General features: G+C 50.6%; 1 protein-coding gene across 4 annotated transcripts in view; it reads left to right on the top strand.

Annotated features, from left to right (window-relative positions):
- The window catches only part of EPS8L2 (EPS8 like 2), a 47,549-nt gene that overhangs the window by 11,366 nt on the left and 19,348 nt on the right, over positions 1 to 16,835 (top strand). For 2 of the 4 annotated variants that reach the window (XM_038138647.1, XM_038138648.1), the window contains exons 2-3: positions 7,899 to 7,963; positions 9,002 to 9,057. In XM_038138647.1, coding sequence (XP_037994575.1) covers positions 7,920 to 7,963; positions 9,002 to 9,057 — 100 coding nt within the window. In that variant the 5' untranslated portion in view covers positions 7,899 to 7,919. Of the gene's footprint in view, positions 1 to 7,898; positions 7,964 to 9,001; positions 9,058 to 13,929; positions 14,544 to 16,835 lie in introns of those variants that run through there. The other 2 variants (XM_038138649.1, XM_038138650.1) reach the window with 2 other exon arrangements.

A 16,835-nucleotide genomic window follows, 5' to 3' on the forward strand; every position in this document is an offset into this window, starting at 1 on the left:
GTCTTGTTAGGGGTAAGGAGGCAGGAATGCTGAGGCTGGCTCCTGGATTGCACAGGGCTGATGTGAGGAGGGCACCGTGTTCTTACACATTACAGCAATCATCTAATGGAAAATTAAGACACTTGAGTGATTAGCTCAAACAGCAAGGCTAACCTGTCCCCTACCTGTACACCCACACCTAGTGAGAAATGATTGATCCCCACCAGACAACCAGGACCACCCAGGGGATATCAGCATGGTCCCTGTTAGAGCAGACAGCTTTGAAGCTTCTGGAAGGAGCAGTCTTGTTGTGGGTGCTTTGCATAAACAGAGCACCGTCTTCCAGCATGGAAGTCCTGAGCTTTGTTCCTGGAAATCCCACCATGACGAACACCACTCCACTGTGCTGCTCTCCATCAGAGCTGTGACATTACTGCGGGAAGCAGTGGGGACACAACAGGAACCCTCACAGCTCCATCCAAGCTTTAGCTCATCCTCAGAGATTCTGGGATGGTTTGGGTTGGAAGGGATCTTAAAGCCCATCCAGCTCCACCCCCTGCCATGGGCAGGGACACCTTTCCTTAGACCAGGTTGCTCCAACCTCGTCCAGCCTGGCCTTGGACACTTTCAGAGCTGGGCAGTCTGCAACCCCCTCCGATGCCAGCCTTTCACCGAGTATCCCAGTTGTTCCACAGATGCCTTCGAGCTTGGAAAAGCCATCAGAGAAATATTCCAGCTCCGCAGGAGGTGCACGAGGAACAGCTCTGAGAGCTGGTGCTTGCAGTCAGTTACACGAGCCCACAGCCAGATTCAGGATTTTGGTGTTTTGCCTGAACACAGAGGCAATTAATGCCCTCCTCCAGGCTGGGCTCGGCCGTTATCCGTCCTGCTCTGGAATATGACACGCACAGGCAGAGTCACTCCCTATTTTTACTGGCCTGATCTCTGAGTCCTGATTTTTAGACAGAGCAAAGAAAAAGCTTCCCTTTCATCAAAAGTATGAAATCCTTCCTCTGTCTAAAAATCACAGCTTTAAACCCCTTGCTGCTGGTGAACCAGTGCCCAGAGTACAGCACCAGGCTGGGAAAAGGGGATAATTTTTGGAGGTTTGGAGATGAATAAGGATGCAGAGCAGAGAAACCTTCAGCATGACAACCACCGGTGCTTTCTTCAGCAAACTTTTTGGATACCAGGCATGCTACACCCACAGGTCCTGGCGGCACTGGAGCCATCCAGCCTTTCCCTTGCATCCTGCCTAGACAGTCCCACGGCCAGCTCCAGCTTCCCACAGCTCCTTGGCTCCCACCTCCCAGGAGCTGGGTGGTGCTGGGGACAGGATTAGCTCACAGAAGGTGTGGGCACAAAACAAAAACAGGACAGAGGGGAAAAAGCTACAAAATTCCTCACAAAACTCCTCTCTTCCCAGGAAGCCAAGGGAACACGTCATGCTGGTTTTTCTTCCTGGGCAGTACGAGTGACTCACATGACACTTTCTCCCAGTCAGGTAGTTTTGAACTGGGGTCTTTTAATTGAAACCATTTAATGAGGTTTTATGTAAGGAATGCTCATTCATCTTCCTCCATCTTTCCAAAGGCATCCATTAATATTTAATATGCTGTTTCTGGGCCTGGCTCTCTAGCTTTCTAAACTGCAGCCCAAGCACGGATAATGCTCACCTTGGAACCCCTGGCAAGACACACAGCAAGCCCAAACCTGCTCCCTGTTTTCCTTCCACCCAGCTCCTGCAGAATTCCTCCAGCAGAAAGGAAAGGTGTAAATCCAGGAGCTGTGACTCGGCACTGGAACTCTGCAAACAAGTCTTTCCAAGGGGTAGTGGAGCCAGCTTCCAGTTTTTTCCCAAGATCTTGAAAACTGTGGCCATTTGTGCATTTCCCCTGGGTATTTATAGAGCAGGGTGCTGTCCAGACTTGCTTTTGGTTGTAGTTCTGGGAGGAAGGTTTTACTTTCTGGCAGGAATATTTGGTTGGTTCAGATATTTCCTTTCCCACTCCAGCCTGTGGGCACCAAGGGCCTGCTGTGCCACTGGACTCTGGACTGGCACCTAAATTAAGGTCTGCTTGTGGATCACCATGGACACATTCTCTCTGTGGGCTAGTTCATGAATCTCCCATCAGGAATATGTAAATATTGGCACTTTTGCTCTGTAGTGCCAGTTTGTGTTTCTGAGCTCCCAAGGCTCCATTTCAGCCCCTTGGAGACCAACAGGAAATCCAGATGGGATTCAAAGGGGGCGTCAGGGTCCACCAAAGCTGGTACAGGGGTGGCTGCAGGTCTGAGGTGCCTCAGTCCAAATGAGTGGCTGCCACTTCTGCTGTGGAGGCTGAAGAACACTTGGTTCCTCTCTGCCCAGACCTGTTGGGCTGGGTTATATTTATCCAGGTGCTTGTCTTCTGGAGAATCTCCACAATGTGAACAATTTGATGTGCAGAGCAGGGAGTGTATCCTTCAGACACCTGGCAGGCTGTACCTGGGGACTGCCTCTGCTGGAATGTGGCACGTGCCACACACACCCTGGAGCTCCACGCACACTCCCCTCCTTCCATAGGCTTATGTCTTTCCAAAGGAACCCATGATCCTGAGTGGCTCCATCACTGTAAAGGTAACTTGAAAGGGTAGAAGAAGGAAAAAAACAGAGGACTTTCCCAAACTTGGGGTGCTGTAAAGGCATCTCAAACAACACAGATAACAGTGAGGACCTCTGGAGCCACCAGGCTCTCCAGGCAGTGTCATCTGGATGTGTTCCCCTTTCCAAAGCAGGAATCACTGCCACTAAAACAGAGTAGTGATGTTCTGACTTGGTCCTGCTGAACAACTAAGGCCTGATTTTGCAAAAACGGGGTTTGGAAATTTTGGATGGGACAAGATCCTGGCTTGCTTCTCCAAGGAGAAACAACAACCTGTTCCTCTGTTTGGCTGTCAGCCTCTCTGCTCTGGATTTGCATTTCCTGATGCCTTCTGACTAACCCAAAGATTATTTTTTTTATGAGTGCATGTTCCTGGCAGAGACCCTGAGTTTCTCCTGTTGAGTCCTGAAGCCATCCTTATGGGCATGTTCAGAAAAGCAACTGAAAGCAGAAGGGTGGTTCCAGGAGGCTGGACCAGCAGACCAGAGACCCATGTGAAGTTCTCAAGTCAACCACAGCTGCTGGGGTCCCTCTCACAACCATTTTGAGAGATCTAAACCAGTTTTTGTGAATTTAGGACTCTTGGTGTCTCATGAGGAGCCCTGAGCACACATCCCAGTGCCTCACTAATGCCCAAAAGCTGTTTTGTTAGTGGATTGATGTGGGATTGTGGCCTTCCCTACCTGCCAGCTCCTTCTATACCATCAGAGAGGGTAGGATAGATTGTGGGAACTGGTGGGATACTCCCAGGGGCTGGGGGAGCTGTCTGGAGCAGGAGCAGTGCAGGACACACACACCACAGTGCCTGTGCTCCCTTTGCTCTCCTGTGAATCCAAGCAGCCCAAGCTTTACAGCACAGCCCATCAAACAGCTTTCTCCAGTGTGATATTCCTGTAGGAAAACACCCAGCAGCCCTAACAGACAGCTTTTGTGGGCCTGGGAAGTCTAAGAGATAACATCGTGTGGTGGCCAGCTCATGTTTCTTCCTGATGCTTTATGTTACTGCCAAGGCTGCTGCCAATCCAGCATTTCTGCCTGGCCCATCCCCCTGGCACGGGACACACACACAGACAGCAGGGTTACATTGGACCCCTCACCCCAGGCAGGATCCCAGGGAGCATTTCCACCCAAGGGATCTCCGCAGTGCCCAAGCCCCATCACCTCTTGGTGCAGAGACTCCCTTCAGCATGGCTGATGGGCAATTCGGAAGTCCTGTTGCCCCAGGCAGATTTTGATGGGATGACTGATGGAAACACAGACAAGAGTTAGAACATGCTTGGAAAAACTTGCTATTACTCCTAGGTCACTTAGTTTAAGGTTTTTGGGGGTTTTGCCATGTTTTTCTACTGTTCCAGTAAAAAAATGTTCTATTCTGACCAGCATAAATCCTTGCTGCTACAATCACATCCTAATATTCTCTGATACCAGCAAACCCAGTCTCAGTCTTAAAGGTCTTAGACCCATGAAGAGAAAAACCCACAAACACCAGAAGCTGCTGTTATTAATGGTGATAATAATAATAATAATAATAATAGCCTTAAAAACCCCACTAGGATTTCACATTTGCACATTGTCCAGTCTTTACCCAGAATCCAGAATTTTCATGTCCTTTCCATGCCCTATAAGAAGTCTGACCACAGCAGATAAGGGAGAACTATACCTAATAAAAATAAAGTAAAACAATAGCAGAGATCAGCCCAGAGAGGAGAAAGAGATATTACTCTTTCCCTTCACAAAGTGCTTCTCCACCCTTGGAGAAGAGGGATCAATGTCACAGCTCCCTCTTCAAAGAGACTCAGAGAAAGCCAAAACAATGCATGGCCAGCTTCCATTTGCTATAAAAGTACAGAAATGTGGCGCAGACAATGCCAGGCTCCTGTCACGGCTCCATGTGTCTTTGGGAGGATATTTGACCTCCAAGGATAAGACTGGCCGGAAAGTCAGGGAGTGGGATTTCCTGTGCTTTAAAGTACAACATGTCTTCACCCACCTTGATGGCCTTCACCACTGATTTGGGCTGGCCTCCTTAAGTCCCTCTGGGACCTCCTGGCCTGGGTCAGATCAAGGTGCTAGACTTTAGGCATGCAGTTTAGCTTCCCTGTAGTTGTTCCAGTGGCAGTAGCAGTGGACTGAATTTGAGCCTGGCTTAGCTCCTGGAGTCTGTATCTCATTCCATACCGTGCTCATGTGCAAGGCTCAGCTGCCTTGCTTGGTGACCCAAGCAGAGACTCTGCCCTGCGCCAGCAAAAGGGTGGGTGATGGTCTTGAAATTGGCTTTGATTAGGCTGAGTCAAAGGTGACACCCGCACAGCCACACATTGCATGGTGACACTTGTGTCTCGCCTCCCTTCCTACGCTGCTCCCGCTGGGGAAGGAGGAGGCAGCAGCCACACCTGCTGGGAGATAAGGGGGAGATCAGAGCCCTCTAATCAGGGCAGGGAGAAGACAACATCTGGCTGAGGCTGCAGACTGTGGGAGCTCTTAAGGATGCTCCCAAGGGGAGAGAGAACCTAGGGGAGGCCAGCCCACAGCTTCATCTCTCACGTCTTGGTCCTGTCCACTTTTCAGGTGAACTGCTCTTACTTAGCCTTCCTTCACCTTTCACAAGCCCAGCTGCCTCTTGATTTAGCAGATTCATTAGAAAGTCTCCACCCCCTCAGGAATGTGCCCTTCCCCCTTGCAGTCTTCCAGTTCGGATTCAATTAATATCCGGCAATTAACGCTGAATTAAAAGCTTTGGCATGAGGCTCCATCCTGGTTTCACTTGGCCGGCACCACACCACGCCTTCGCTGTGACCAACACAAGGCTGAGCACAGCCACGGCCTGAACGCAGCGGGGAGAGCTGAGCAAAGGGCAAATGGGAAAATAGCAGGAATAAACAAAGAAAAGGGAGCCCAGCATGATAAGGACCTGCTGACTTGGCAGGTGTGTGCACTGCTTCCAGTTTCATGGCCTCTTTGGGACACAGGCACCCTGGAAGAGAGGACAGCCTCCCAAGTTAGCTTATCATTTGGGGACACCAGCTGATCCAATCAGGATTTTATTAACCACCATGAGATGAAGAATTCAGGGCTGGTCCTGCTTCACCCACAAAGCCAGACTCCACTGCCGTGGAGTCTGCACCTCTGGCAGCCACCCTGGGTTGCCCCAGATGGGCTCCTCAAAGAGCAGATCCCAGAGGTTTATTTTTTGGACACAGCATAGGAAGGAGAAATAAAAACCAGGGTGACCTTAGCTGGATCCGAGGTTCCTCCTGGTGCTTCACAGCTGGGACTAGGACAGGTCTGAGCTCCATGGGCCAAACCTGGTGACACATTCCTGCTGGAGTAACCTGGATTTCAGTACATTAAGACATGGCCCTGAGGCAGTAAGAAAAAGAGAGCCAGAAATATGACACTAATATGAAGAAACACTCCCAGCTATCATCAGCTGTGGGACTCAAGTGATTGGGTGGTGCAGAGTAAACAGAGCAGAGCGGGGGATTTTAAGAGCCCAAGTTCTCTTTTCCAGGTATCTTATGCTAATGCACAAAGAGATCCAGGAGATAGGAACAGTTTGAGGAATGTAAAAGGAAACCAGCAGACAGCTATTAACAGAGGAAAAATTCACAGGTATCCAAGCTTGGGCACAGGGGTGGGTTTTATTACACTCAGAGGGGTTGGCAGACCACCAAGTTTCTCTTCCAGGGTGGTTATGAATTTCTACTTCTTATAGGTCTGCATAGAGATTTCAGTATCAACCACAAGAGAGACAAAAAAGGGCGAATTTAACATACTAGCTACTAAAATGCACTTGAGAGTCCTTTCTAGCAGTGTCTCTGTGCTGAGTGTGTTATTGTGACAGAAAACAGGCTGTAAGTTGTAAGGCTGAGCCCAAAACATGCTGGGGTTCTCCACGCAGTCTGTGTACAGCCAAGTATTTCACCAGCATCCTCATAAATGCATCCCTCTGACATCCCACTGACAGTTCTGATAAGATCAGTGAGAAAACTCTCTCTGCCCTCACCTCAGGGTGAAACACACAGAGCAAAATACCACAAGTGTTCCAACGTGAGGAATAAATACGGATACGTAAGGAATCTAGGGCAGCTCTGCTGATGATACAACAAGCCCTGCAGCAGATAGTCAGCCTCCAGAGGGGAAATCCCAGGTGTCAGGGATGACTCCAAAGTATTCCCTGGGGATTGCACACACTTTAGCCTAGATTCAGTGAAGACAAACCCTTGGAGGAAGCTCCACTGCCTGCCCACAGCTGTCATGGCAGCCCTCGGCACATGCCAAGCACACTCAGCAGTTCTCTTGCAGGAAAGCCCAGTGAGGACACTGAGGAATTTTTTCCTTTAGGCCAGTAACAAGTATTTCAAAGCCAAGCCTTTGAATTCTGACAACCTTATCATGAGGTAAGCGGGGTCTGACCCAGGCACAGAAGTGCCCCTGAACTTTCCAAAAGAGACTTAAAAAATTTTCAGGACTTGGCCTTGGCTTCCCTTCAGCTCACACATGCAGGAGAGGTGAAGAGCTTGGATACCAAAACAAATCATTCCCTGAGATCTTATTATATCTTGTTTCCAGGATTTGTCTCTCTTCCCTTGCAGTTCTGCTGTCAGAACAGTGCCTGGATCTCTCTCACATCTTCTCCCACATTCTAATTCTCATTGGAAAGAGGAGGAAAATGATCTGTGCTGATCCTGTCTGCCTTTCACTAACCACTCACCACAGTACATTCTCCTTCATGCCTAAGCTGCCAGTGGAGCAGCATTCAGTTATCCTGTTTTTCTTTACGTGGGCAATCCCCTCGTAAAGATCCTTTAACAGCTGGTGTAGAGCTTAAAATTAGCACATAACAAAAGCTAATGGCACTCTAGGCATGGAAATTACTTGGGACACACAGCCATGAGCACATGGGCACAGGCATCTGGGACACACCATGGAGGCAAGGGCCACCTCAGTCCCTGTTTAACCTTAGGCAGGACAGTGCTGCTGGAAAAAGATGCGCTGGAACGCCACAAAATTGGGGTGTGCCTGGAATGGAAGAGCAAGAGGCAGAGGTGGAAATAGGTTTTGAAAAAACATCCTAGGATGTGTCACCTTCAGCCTAGGTCGGAGCAGTGAGAGGTGACTGAGAACAGGGAGGAAACACCCTTGTACTCACCTGACTGCTTCATCTGCTTGGAGACCCCAGCTTGGAGGCAGGGAGGGCAGGATGCACATGGATAAATCACCTGAGAGCCTCTTCTATAACCACTGACCCTGTCTCTTGTGCTTCTGCTGCAGTTGCCTGGCCTGTGAAGCAACATGAGTCACAAGGGATCCCTCAACAGCAACCCCGGCTCATCAAAGTAAGGATCTCCCTGCACCACTCCTTCCTGCCGTTCAGGGGATACTCCAAGCAGTCCCACTCATCCCCAAAGTCCCTGGTGTTTGTTTCACCCCTCCTGGGCACCTCACAAGCTGGCACTGCCTCACACATCGCCTGCCCTGTGCACTGGGGTTTGATAATGGCACATTAGGTGGAGAGAGCAGAGGAACACCAGGAGCTTCTCCACTTGTAGCTTCAGGCTACAGCAGCCCATGGCAACCTCCCAGTGGAGCCAGAGCCACCAGCTCTCCCTCCTTCCTGCAGCGGCTATGAGCACCTGAACACTGCCTGCCCTCAGGGGGACATGGTGACAGAGCACAAAGCAGCCCCTGGGCACCCCTGGGCTCACTGCTCTGTGCAGAACAGCCCAACCACAGCACCTCAGATCCCACTTGGAACCTCCTCTGCCAGAGAAAACTCTGTTATCTCCTGGGTGCTCATTCCTACCCACAACCCAGGCACGGGGGGTGGCCCTACATGTGGTGCTTAGAGACCTGATGCCCCAAAACTCAACTGTTCACACACAATTCCACCCTCCCTTACATGGGATATGTTCTATATCCAAGCACCTGCCTTCAAGGGGTACATCTCCAACATGTCCATTGAGAAGGGATCATCACTTGGCTCTTGCACTGCCTCAGGTTCAGGTGGACTCAGGGATAACATGGAGGGGGTCTCCCTGTAACTCCCACTTATGGCACACTGGGAGCCGCTGTCCTTACCGCAGCCCCTCCGGAGTGCTGTCCTTCCAGGGGACATTGTGAAGGTAACTCTAGTGGGGACAGGCCTGGCTGGGCTGCTCCGTGTCCTGTTTCCACTGCTGGGTTCAGTGACATATGCCTGTGGTGTGGATAACGGGTAGGGTTGCACAGGGAGCCGCCGGCACGGCCCACAAGGAAATGCTTTGCAAGGAAGGGAAGGGCTGGTCCCTCTGGGCAGCTGCAGAGCTGCTGTGTGAAAAGTGATGTTAAAAATATTTGGGAGCTGATGGCTGAGTTGCACCTTCTTCCTTTTTCAGTGGCAGCATGGGCAAAGCCGAGGGAGCCTCCAAGCTGAGCGCAAAGGACCTGTACGGTGAGTCGTGCCCGCAAACATATCCAAAGTTTCCCATGGCAAAGGCACCTCTGGAGAGCTGGATGTGGATGTTGGGCAGCTTTAGGCTGGAACTCAATCAAAGCCACATGAATCCAGAGTTCCATACGCAACAGGCTGGCCTGACCTGGCAGCAAATACACACCTCGCATCTGTGCTGACACCTCCCACACTGAGGACAGTTGGGATTTTGTGGGAACAGAACGTTGCTTCCCTTGCCCAGATCCTCCCCAGGTCTGTTAGCAAGATCACCTGATAAAGGGCCTCACAAAAGAAAGACTGTCCTCAGCAGGTTAATGATTATCCTCTTCTAACTACTCAGTGAACCATGAAAATTCCATGCCCTTTGGCTCTTTGGAAGTGCAGGGAATGGGCAGGATGGGTGTTTGTGCACAGTCCAAGAGGCAGCTTGTTTGGCTTCAGCACATTTAGGTATCAATAACAGCTATTCCTGATCCCAGGAGATCCAAGTACCCCAGGTGAAAATGTGGCCTCTGGGATGGGGAGAGCAAGCATAAATCATGTGAGAAATCACCTCCCTCAGTTATTTCCTGTGTAAGAAGTTGGGGGTTGTCTGGGGTAACACAAGCAGTTTTTGGGGTGTCTGAGCCTGCCATCTCTCCCACCTGAGAGCTGTGGATTCATCTGGTTGATGTTTAATTGGGAAGGAACAGGCTGTGTGCTTTTCCTTGGAGATCTTCTATTTGATCACAGATTGTCTTCAGCACCTATGAACTGCCAACGTGGTTTATTTGTCCCTGGGAAGGGACTCCCTTTGCCCAAGGCTGAAGGTTTATCCATGTGGAGTAGCCAGAGAGACCAACCTCACCTGGGGAGAAGTGGGACGGCAGGGGCTGTATTTAGTGCTAAACAAAGCCATGGTTAATGTCAATTAGCTCCCAAGAAATGAAACATGAGGGTAATGGCAGAGCAGAAATTTGGCTGTTTGTGGCCTGGATGCTGCAGGGTGGGCGGGTACCAAGCAGGGGTTTGAACTGTGTCAGTCACTTCTGGACTTGGAAGGACACACGATAAAGAAGCAAGAGGATGAGGTGTGGGAATTTTGGGTGCACACAGGGCTGCTAGTGGAGATGAACTCCTCCTGCCTCCAAGGCAGTGAACATTCCTTTGGCTGTGCACTGACACTGTGGCACATCTTGTCAGGGGCAGGAGAGCTGTAGTTTCCAGGTAAACAGCCCTACAGAGATGTGTAAAAATGAACCTGGGAGCTCACCATGGGATTAAAGCCAAGCAGATTTGCAGGCTGGCACCCATGGGTGCAGGCACCCAGGGCTCCAGCCACCAGAATACCAGAGGGGGATCTAATGGTGCCATGGCACAGGGAGCACCCCTCAATCCCATGCCACAAAAGCCAGCGCAGGGAAAGGCTGACAGGCTGCTTTGGAAACAAACACAGCTCTCAAATAAGCACTTTTCAACACAGAATTTCATCTTCCACTTTTTTTTTTTTTTCTGTATGAACACACCTCAAAAACAAATTCACCAGGGTTGGGACCTCTCTGACCAAATTCCAGCAAACCTGAAATGAGAACTCTATGTCCCTGGGCCAAATCCTTAGGAGGAGTAAAGCAGCTGCCTGCTATTTCCCTGCCACTACTGAAACACAGGAGCTCTGCAGGCATTCCCTGCACAAATCAGTGCTTCTTGGCCAGCCCAGCCCCTGGCACAAGCACATCCAGAGGGATTTTGCTTGGCAGCAATTGAAACCCACCCCCTAATTCAGCAAAAGACACTCAGCACGTGTAAACCAATATTTAAATGTCTTGGTCCATTTCCCACTCGGATGCTCCCTCCCCCAGCATTAATTTCTGCTGTGAGCTGGCACATTTGGGGGTAGAGGGCAAGCAAGAACTAAAATTCCAGGGAGAATTATGTTTCATAATGAAACAAATCACGCCAAGCTGAGCTGGCCTTGATTATGTGATTACAACACTGCTGAGGGACATTTGGAGCTGACAAGACTTTTCATATTTCCACTTTCCTCACATGCAATCAGGCTAGACCCTCAGACTGTGTACACTGCCAGACCTCCAAGAAGTGAGTGCAGTGACTCCCAAATTCCCACACACGGCATCCACTCATTTAAAGCTTGCTGCATTATGATGGCTCCAACGCACACAGGTGTCTAAATATTATTCACAAGTGAACAAGGCCTTGGGTTTAGCTTTCTAAAGATGATTTTTCTACAGTAATACTGGCCTAACATGACAAGGGTGCCAACTGTGGGTACAGAAGTGCTACCTGAGGGCCAAGGTGTCCCCAGTATCAACAGGGACTTACTGGGAATATTAAACCCACCTCAGGGGAGACCTCGAAGAAGGATATTTAAAATTGTCGTGGTGAGGCTGGAACACAGCAGCAGCTTCAGGCTGTGCACAGGAAAGCACCCGGGTGGTGAAGGTGGAGGTTCAGTCTGGGGGAGCTCCAGGGCATAGTGTGAAGGTCCTCACAGGACACAGCCTCATCACACGGCTGTTGATGGGTGGGGAAGGCTCTGGTGTCACACTTGGCCTGCTGAAATTGGTTTGATCACCAAATATGTTGCCTACCACCATGTATTCTTCACTGTGGTGAGCACAGAAGAGAGATGACCAAAGGGAATTCTACAATGAAACTGGCTTAAAGCCCCAAGATACCCTCCCCTGGCTCTGTTCCTACCAGAGTTTGATATGCTTTCCAGCTGCTCTGCCATCCTCAGTGGAGTTTCCTGGCTCTAGTGGGAGCAGGACACTCATCCTTTCCTCCCCCCTTAGTAAAACAGCACCTCATTCGTTCAGCTCCACATTCTGGAGGAGTCTGTGGCTGCAGGGAGCAGTCCCGCCTCAGCTGGCAGCAGGGAATGGCTGGCCCCTCTCAGGTTGCCACCTCTCTCCCCACACAGCCACCAGCTGAATAAATGTTAATGCGCACCATAAATAAATTAGGCTGCTTCTCTGCTTACGGGCGTCTGTTCTGAGCCCAGATGAAAGCCTGGGGGGGGAAACCAGGCTCCAGCAGAACCCATGGGAAGGACTGTCGGGAAGTATTTCTGCACAGCACTTCCCACAGCAGGAAAGCTGCTGCCACCCCTTTCTGAGGTGACTCCCGGTGGGCTTCTGCAGGTGTTCCGCTCAGCTGCTTCCAGAGCTGTCAAACAGCGCTGGCTGGCTCTCCTGATGGATTAGACAGCGTAGCAGGAGAAGTTCAGGGCAGTTTGATGATTGCAGTGATTTCTCACAGGGCTGTGGGGAGGAGCAGCTCATTTCTGTTTGGTTGCTGTCTGTCCCTGTGGTGCTCAGCCTCCTTCCAGCCCCCCACGCCGAGCCTGTGAGACCCAGCCAGCTGGTTCCAGCCTGTCCACCCATCCTCAGTGCACTCATTTCTGGGAAAGAACCGGGCTTGACAGGGCACAGGGCTGGAAAAGGGATTTTGGAGCAATGAGTTAGGCTGGAGAAGCGCAGTGCTGATGCCGATCACTTGACACTGCACACCCGTAACCCAAGCCAGGCTGCGGCGCTGTAACAGGACACGAGGCACTATCACAAAGAGAAGAGCCACTTCCTGCCCAGTGTGGCCCTGCACAGGGATCATCTCCCTGGGGAGCCACTGGCAGAGAGGCTCCACTGGGGCCAGCATCACCCCTGAGCCACAGGCTTGGTGCTGGCCAGGCAGAACACACCAATGGAGAAGAAGTAACTTACCTTTAATGGTCATGAACCTACTCCTGGGGGTCTCACTGATCTGCCTGTATCCCAACAGGACCTCCAGCCCCAGCCTAATGGAGAGATCTCTGAGATGAGACCCTCCAGCCCTCAGCACAGTGCCCAGACCATAATTTCCTGCTGCTGGCTCTCCCACACCCTGCCCAAACCAGGCATTTGTTCACAATTCCAGCTGGAGGCCACATGGCTGTCACATCGTTATTGACAGGAGCACGGAGGGATCATTCCTTCCCCACAACCTTTAGGAGAGGATTTGTGCAGGATTTAACACACACTGGTATTGTCTGCAAGAGACAACTCTGGCAGGAGCAGTGGCCTGCCAAGCCTGCTCTGCCACACTGCTGAGTCAAGATGACCACGTCCATACCTAAATCCACAGGGATTCGGAACAGTGCCACTCACTGTCATGTCTTTAAAGATTTCATCATACTGGAGAAAAAGCCTGAGGTTCAGCAGAGATCCAGCCTTCTTGCCCAGGTCATTAATTCCTCCTGTCCCCTCCTGCCAGTCCTGAATAACTCCCTTGTCCTTCCTCCTGCTCCCTCGGTGCCATTCCAGCTCCCTTCTTCACATCCCCTTTCCCACCTGAGATTCCAGCTTCAGATTACCCTGCTCCCCTTTGACACTGTGTGTGTGGGTGACCCTTCTATTCAACGCCTTGGACACTTAATGCACCACCTGGAAACAGGGCTGGAAGAAAAACTGGAAGCCAACAATCCTGTTGGTTTCTGCAGATCAAGCCCCAGTGGTGGGTGAGACAGGGAACACATTGGCTCAGTTCAGCCCTGACTGGAGCTACTGGGAAGAGCAGACACTGCTCCAGGTGCTGCTGGCCAGGAGTTTGGCATGGCAGTTAGTGACAGGGATACTGTGGAGAGGCATCTCCCACCTCTGATGCTGTTTAGCGTCTCCAATGACCCTTTTTCTTTGCCACCTGGAAACTGCTGAGCACAAGTTCTCACCTTTCATGGAGTAACTTCTTACAGCTCATGCGGAGGAACCTTTTCCTAAATGGAAATAAGGTTTTGGATATGCCCAAGTAGCTTGGGAACTCAAGTTGTGGTAGTTCATAAAAATAACAACCAAAAAAAAAAAAAGGAAGAACTTTTCATTATGAGTTTTTTTCAAGATTCAAATAAAGTGAATTAATTAAATCAGGATTCCCCCAATCTTACTATGTTCTGACATTCAAAAAATGTCATTACCAGCTACAGAGATCTGAGTAAACATCACTTTGGGCTTTTTGGTGAAAAATAATTTGGCAGGTTTCTTCCAGGTCTGGTTGTAAAGGCAAAAGGGAATATCTCTACTGGTGAACTATAGCTCTCAATGCCCTGATTATCCTGCTCCAAGCAGCCTGGTGGACACGGTGCTGCCGGACACACTGAAGACAAACACACACTGTTCCTCCATGTACTCAGTCCTTGCACAACCCAGGCGCTGTGCCAGGTTTTTATTTGCTTTCCTAGAGTGGGTTGTGTCTTCAGCTAATAAAGCAGGAATGTGAGCACTTGGGGCTGAGCTGTAGCAAATATGAAGCGTGCCGAGCAGGAATTCAGCCGTGTGGAACCCGGAGCCGCTGCTCGCTGCTCCCTGCTGCCACAGCCCATTCACACCTCAATGAGAGCTGTTCATTCACTCCAAGAGCTTCCAGATCCATCTGCACACACCAGCCATGAGTGAGAGCTGACCAGGCAGACATTCCCAGTGCTACAGGCGCCGGTACAGACCAGCTCCAGCAGTTCGGCAAGTACCACAGGTCTATCAGCAAACCCAGGGAGCTTGATGCTCCCTAAACTGCAAAGATATCCCAAAATGGAGCTCTCTCTGTGCTGGCCATAGAGAGCAGGGAAGGAGCAAGGCAGGACCTGCAGATTCTCCCCCATCAGGTATCTCAGGCACAGCAGGTCAGTGCAAAGCCCCAGAGCAGATCCTTGACTAACCCTGGGTAAGCTGGAGCAGGAAGCAGGAACCTGGCAGATGCTGTGTTCAAGTGCCACATCTAGCCCCACGGTGGGATCTTGGAATGGAGGTTATTCCATACTGCTGCTCTGTAAGCCAGCCTGGCAGGTTTCTGTGGCTGCCATGAGCACACAGAGCATTTGCTGCCCCATTTCTCCTCAGCAGGCTGGTCCTGACCTGCCATTTGGCACAGAGCAGCTCACGCTACGCTGGCAGGTTCCTATAAACAGTGTGTGCACTGCTAGATAATGTATAGATAACGTAAAGATTATATAAGGAATTGGCGAGCTCCAGAAGTAACCGCCAGGACTTCCCTTAGGCTGCTGTAATGGATGTGGAGGCTGGGGAGGTCAGCAGTGTGATTCAGGGAATGGAGGAGAGGTCCTTGGTATGGCGCTGGCAAAGAAAACAAATCCAGTGCCTTTCATTCCTCAGAGACTGCTCTGTACTTGTCCATACATCCCCCTGTCTTCTGCCGTGCCTTCTGCCCAGCAACAGCTGTAAACAAATGTGGGGAGGGACAGGGAGGATCAGGTAGGATCCTGTGTGGTAAAACTAATTAATCAGAGAAGGATGTGCCTGGAGGGGAGGCAGAGGCCACTGGCAGGTTGTACTGGGGGTGCTGTGCCCCTCTGGCTTGACAGAGGCTGTGCATGGAGAAAGACAAGCCTGCTCCTGCCCTCCTTGGCACGGCTCAGCATTCCCAGAGACCTTAACCAATTCTCCCGGCTAAGCTGATCCCTCGGGGCAGTTTATCCCGCTAGTTGATCTCCTGTGCTCACTGAACGTTCACAGCCACATCTCAGCTCCCTGCTAAATAAGGTTTTGCATGGAAATGGGGAGGGAACTTGGCACTAAAGATGTGCTTTGGCTTCCTGGACCAAGCTGATAACCCCAGCCCTCCAGGATGTGCATCGATCCTGCTTTTTTTCCTGATTTATTACTCTCTTTCATCCTTTCCACTCCTTAGCGTAAAGCCAAACAGGACTCTTTCCCTGTCAGCCAAGATTTTAGTATCATTATTGGGATTTCGGCCCAGCACTGTTTTGAGCCCTCAGGTACCACCTTGTACCTCTGCAGTGGTCTCAGCTCTTCCCATTTCCTCACTGGTGCCAATGGGAAATGTCCTTCCCGCAGCACTGTTTATCTGTAAGCTATCAGATGTAGATAACATTCGTTGCCGTTTTGCCCACTCCTCTGGGTGTGAGGCAAGATTAAAGCTGTTAGTTCTCTACCTGTTAGTAGAGAACTGAAGGGAATTCTGTTACAGAGCCGCTTACAGGATTTTTCCCTGCAAAGGACTGTCTTAGGGATCACTGGGCCAGGCCCTGAGAGGCAAGACATGAGACAATTTACCAGAGGTTGTGCCTGTCCCACGTGTGATCTGTGCTTAAGGCATTCGAAGCTTTCTGGATTCCCCATCCCATACATACAGCAAGTGTCTGGGATCAGCACAACTGCTCCTCAGGCCACAGGGGATCCCACCAGCACCTGCCAGGATACCCATGCTACAAGTTGGACTTTTTCCTTGCCAGACTTGAAAAGGACAGGACAAAGCTCTATTGTTTTCCCATCTCTTTGGCTCTCTTGGCAGACAAAAGGGAAAAAGGACAGCGGTCACTGTGGGCTCATGCCAGCTTTATCACCTCTGGATGTTTGCTGTACCCGTGCCACAGCCCTGGAGCTCTCCCTGCCCTTTGCCTGTGTTATATCCAGAGTCCTTCACTGCCACAGACTCTGAAGGTCGTAGCAGGAGATATACAGAGGTGCAGAAGAGTGTCTGAGCTAATTTGGGGAAACCATCACTATATTTCTACAGTGCTCATCTATCACATAGGAATTATGCAAATTCTCCATATCCTGGGGCCAGGTTAGGGGTTGGATAACATCTGAAGGTGCTGAGGTCCTGTTGCAGGACACTGTAGAAATGCCAAGTGTCCCGGTGTGAGGTGTCAGATGAAGCGCGAGGAAATGAGCTCCTCCTGCTGCTGCTGCTGCTAACAGGCCAGCATGCACTCATATAAAATTCAGCAGGTCAGCAGCAAAGCTGTGCAGAAGGGCAGGGTGGAGCCGCAC

This window comes from Motacilla alba, chromosome 5 (assembly GCF_015832195.1).
Source record: "Motacilla alba alba isolate MOTALB_02 chromosome 5, Motacilla_alba_V1.0_pri, whole genome shotgun sequence".
NCBI lineage: Eukaryota > Metazoa > Chordata > Aves > Passeriformes > Motacillidae > Motacilla > Motacilla alba.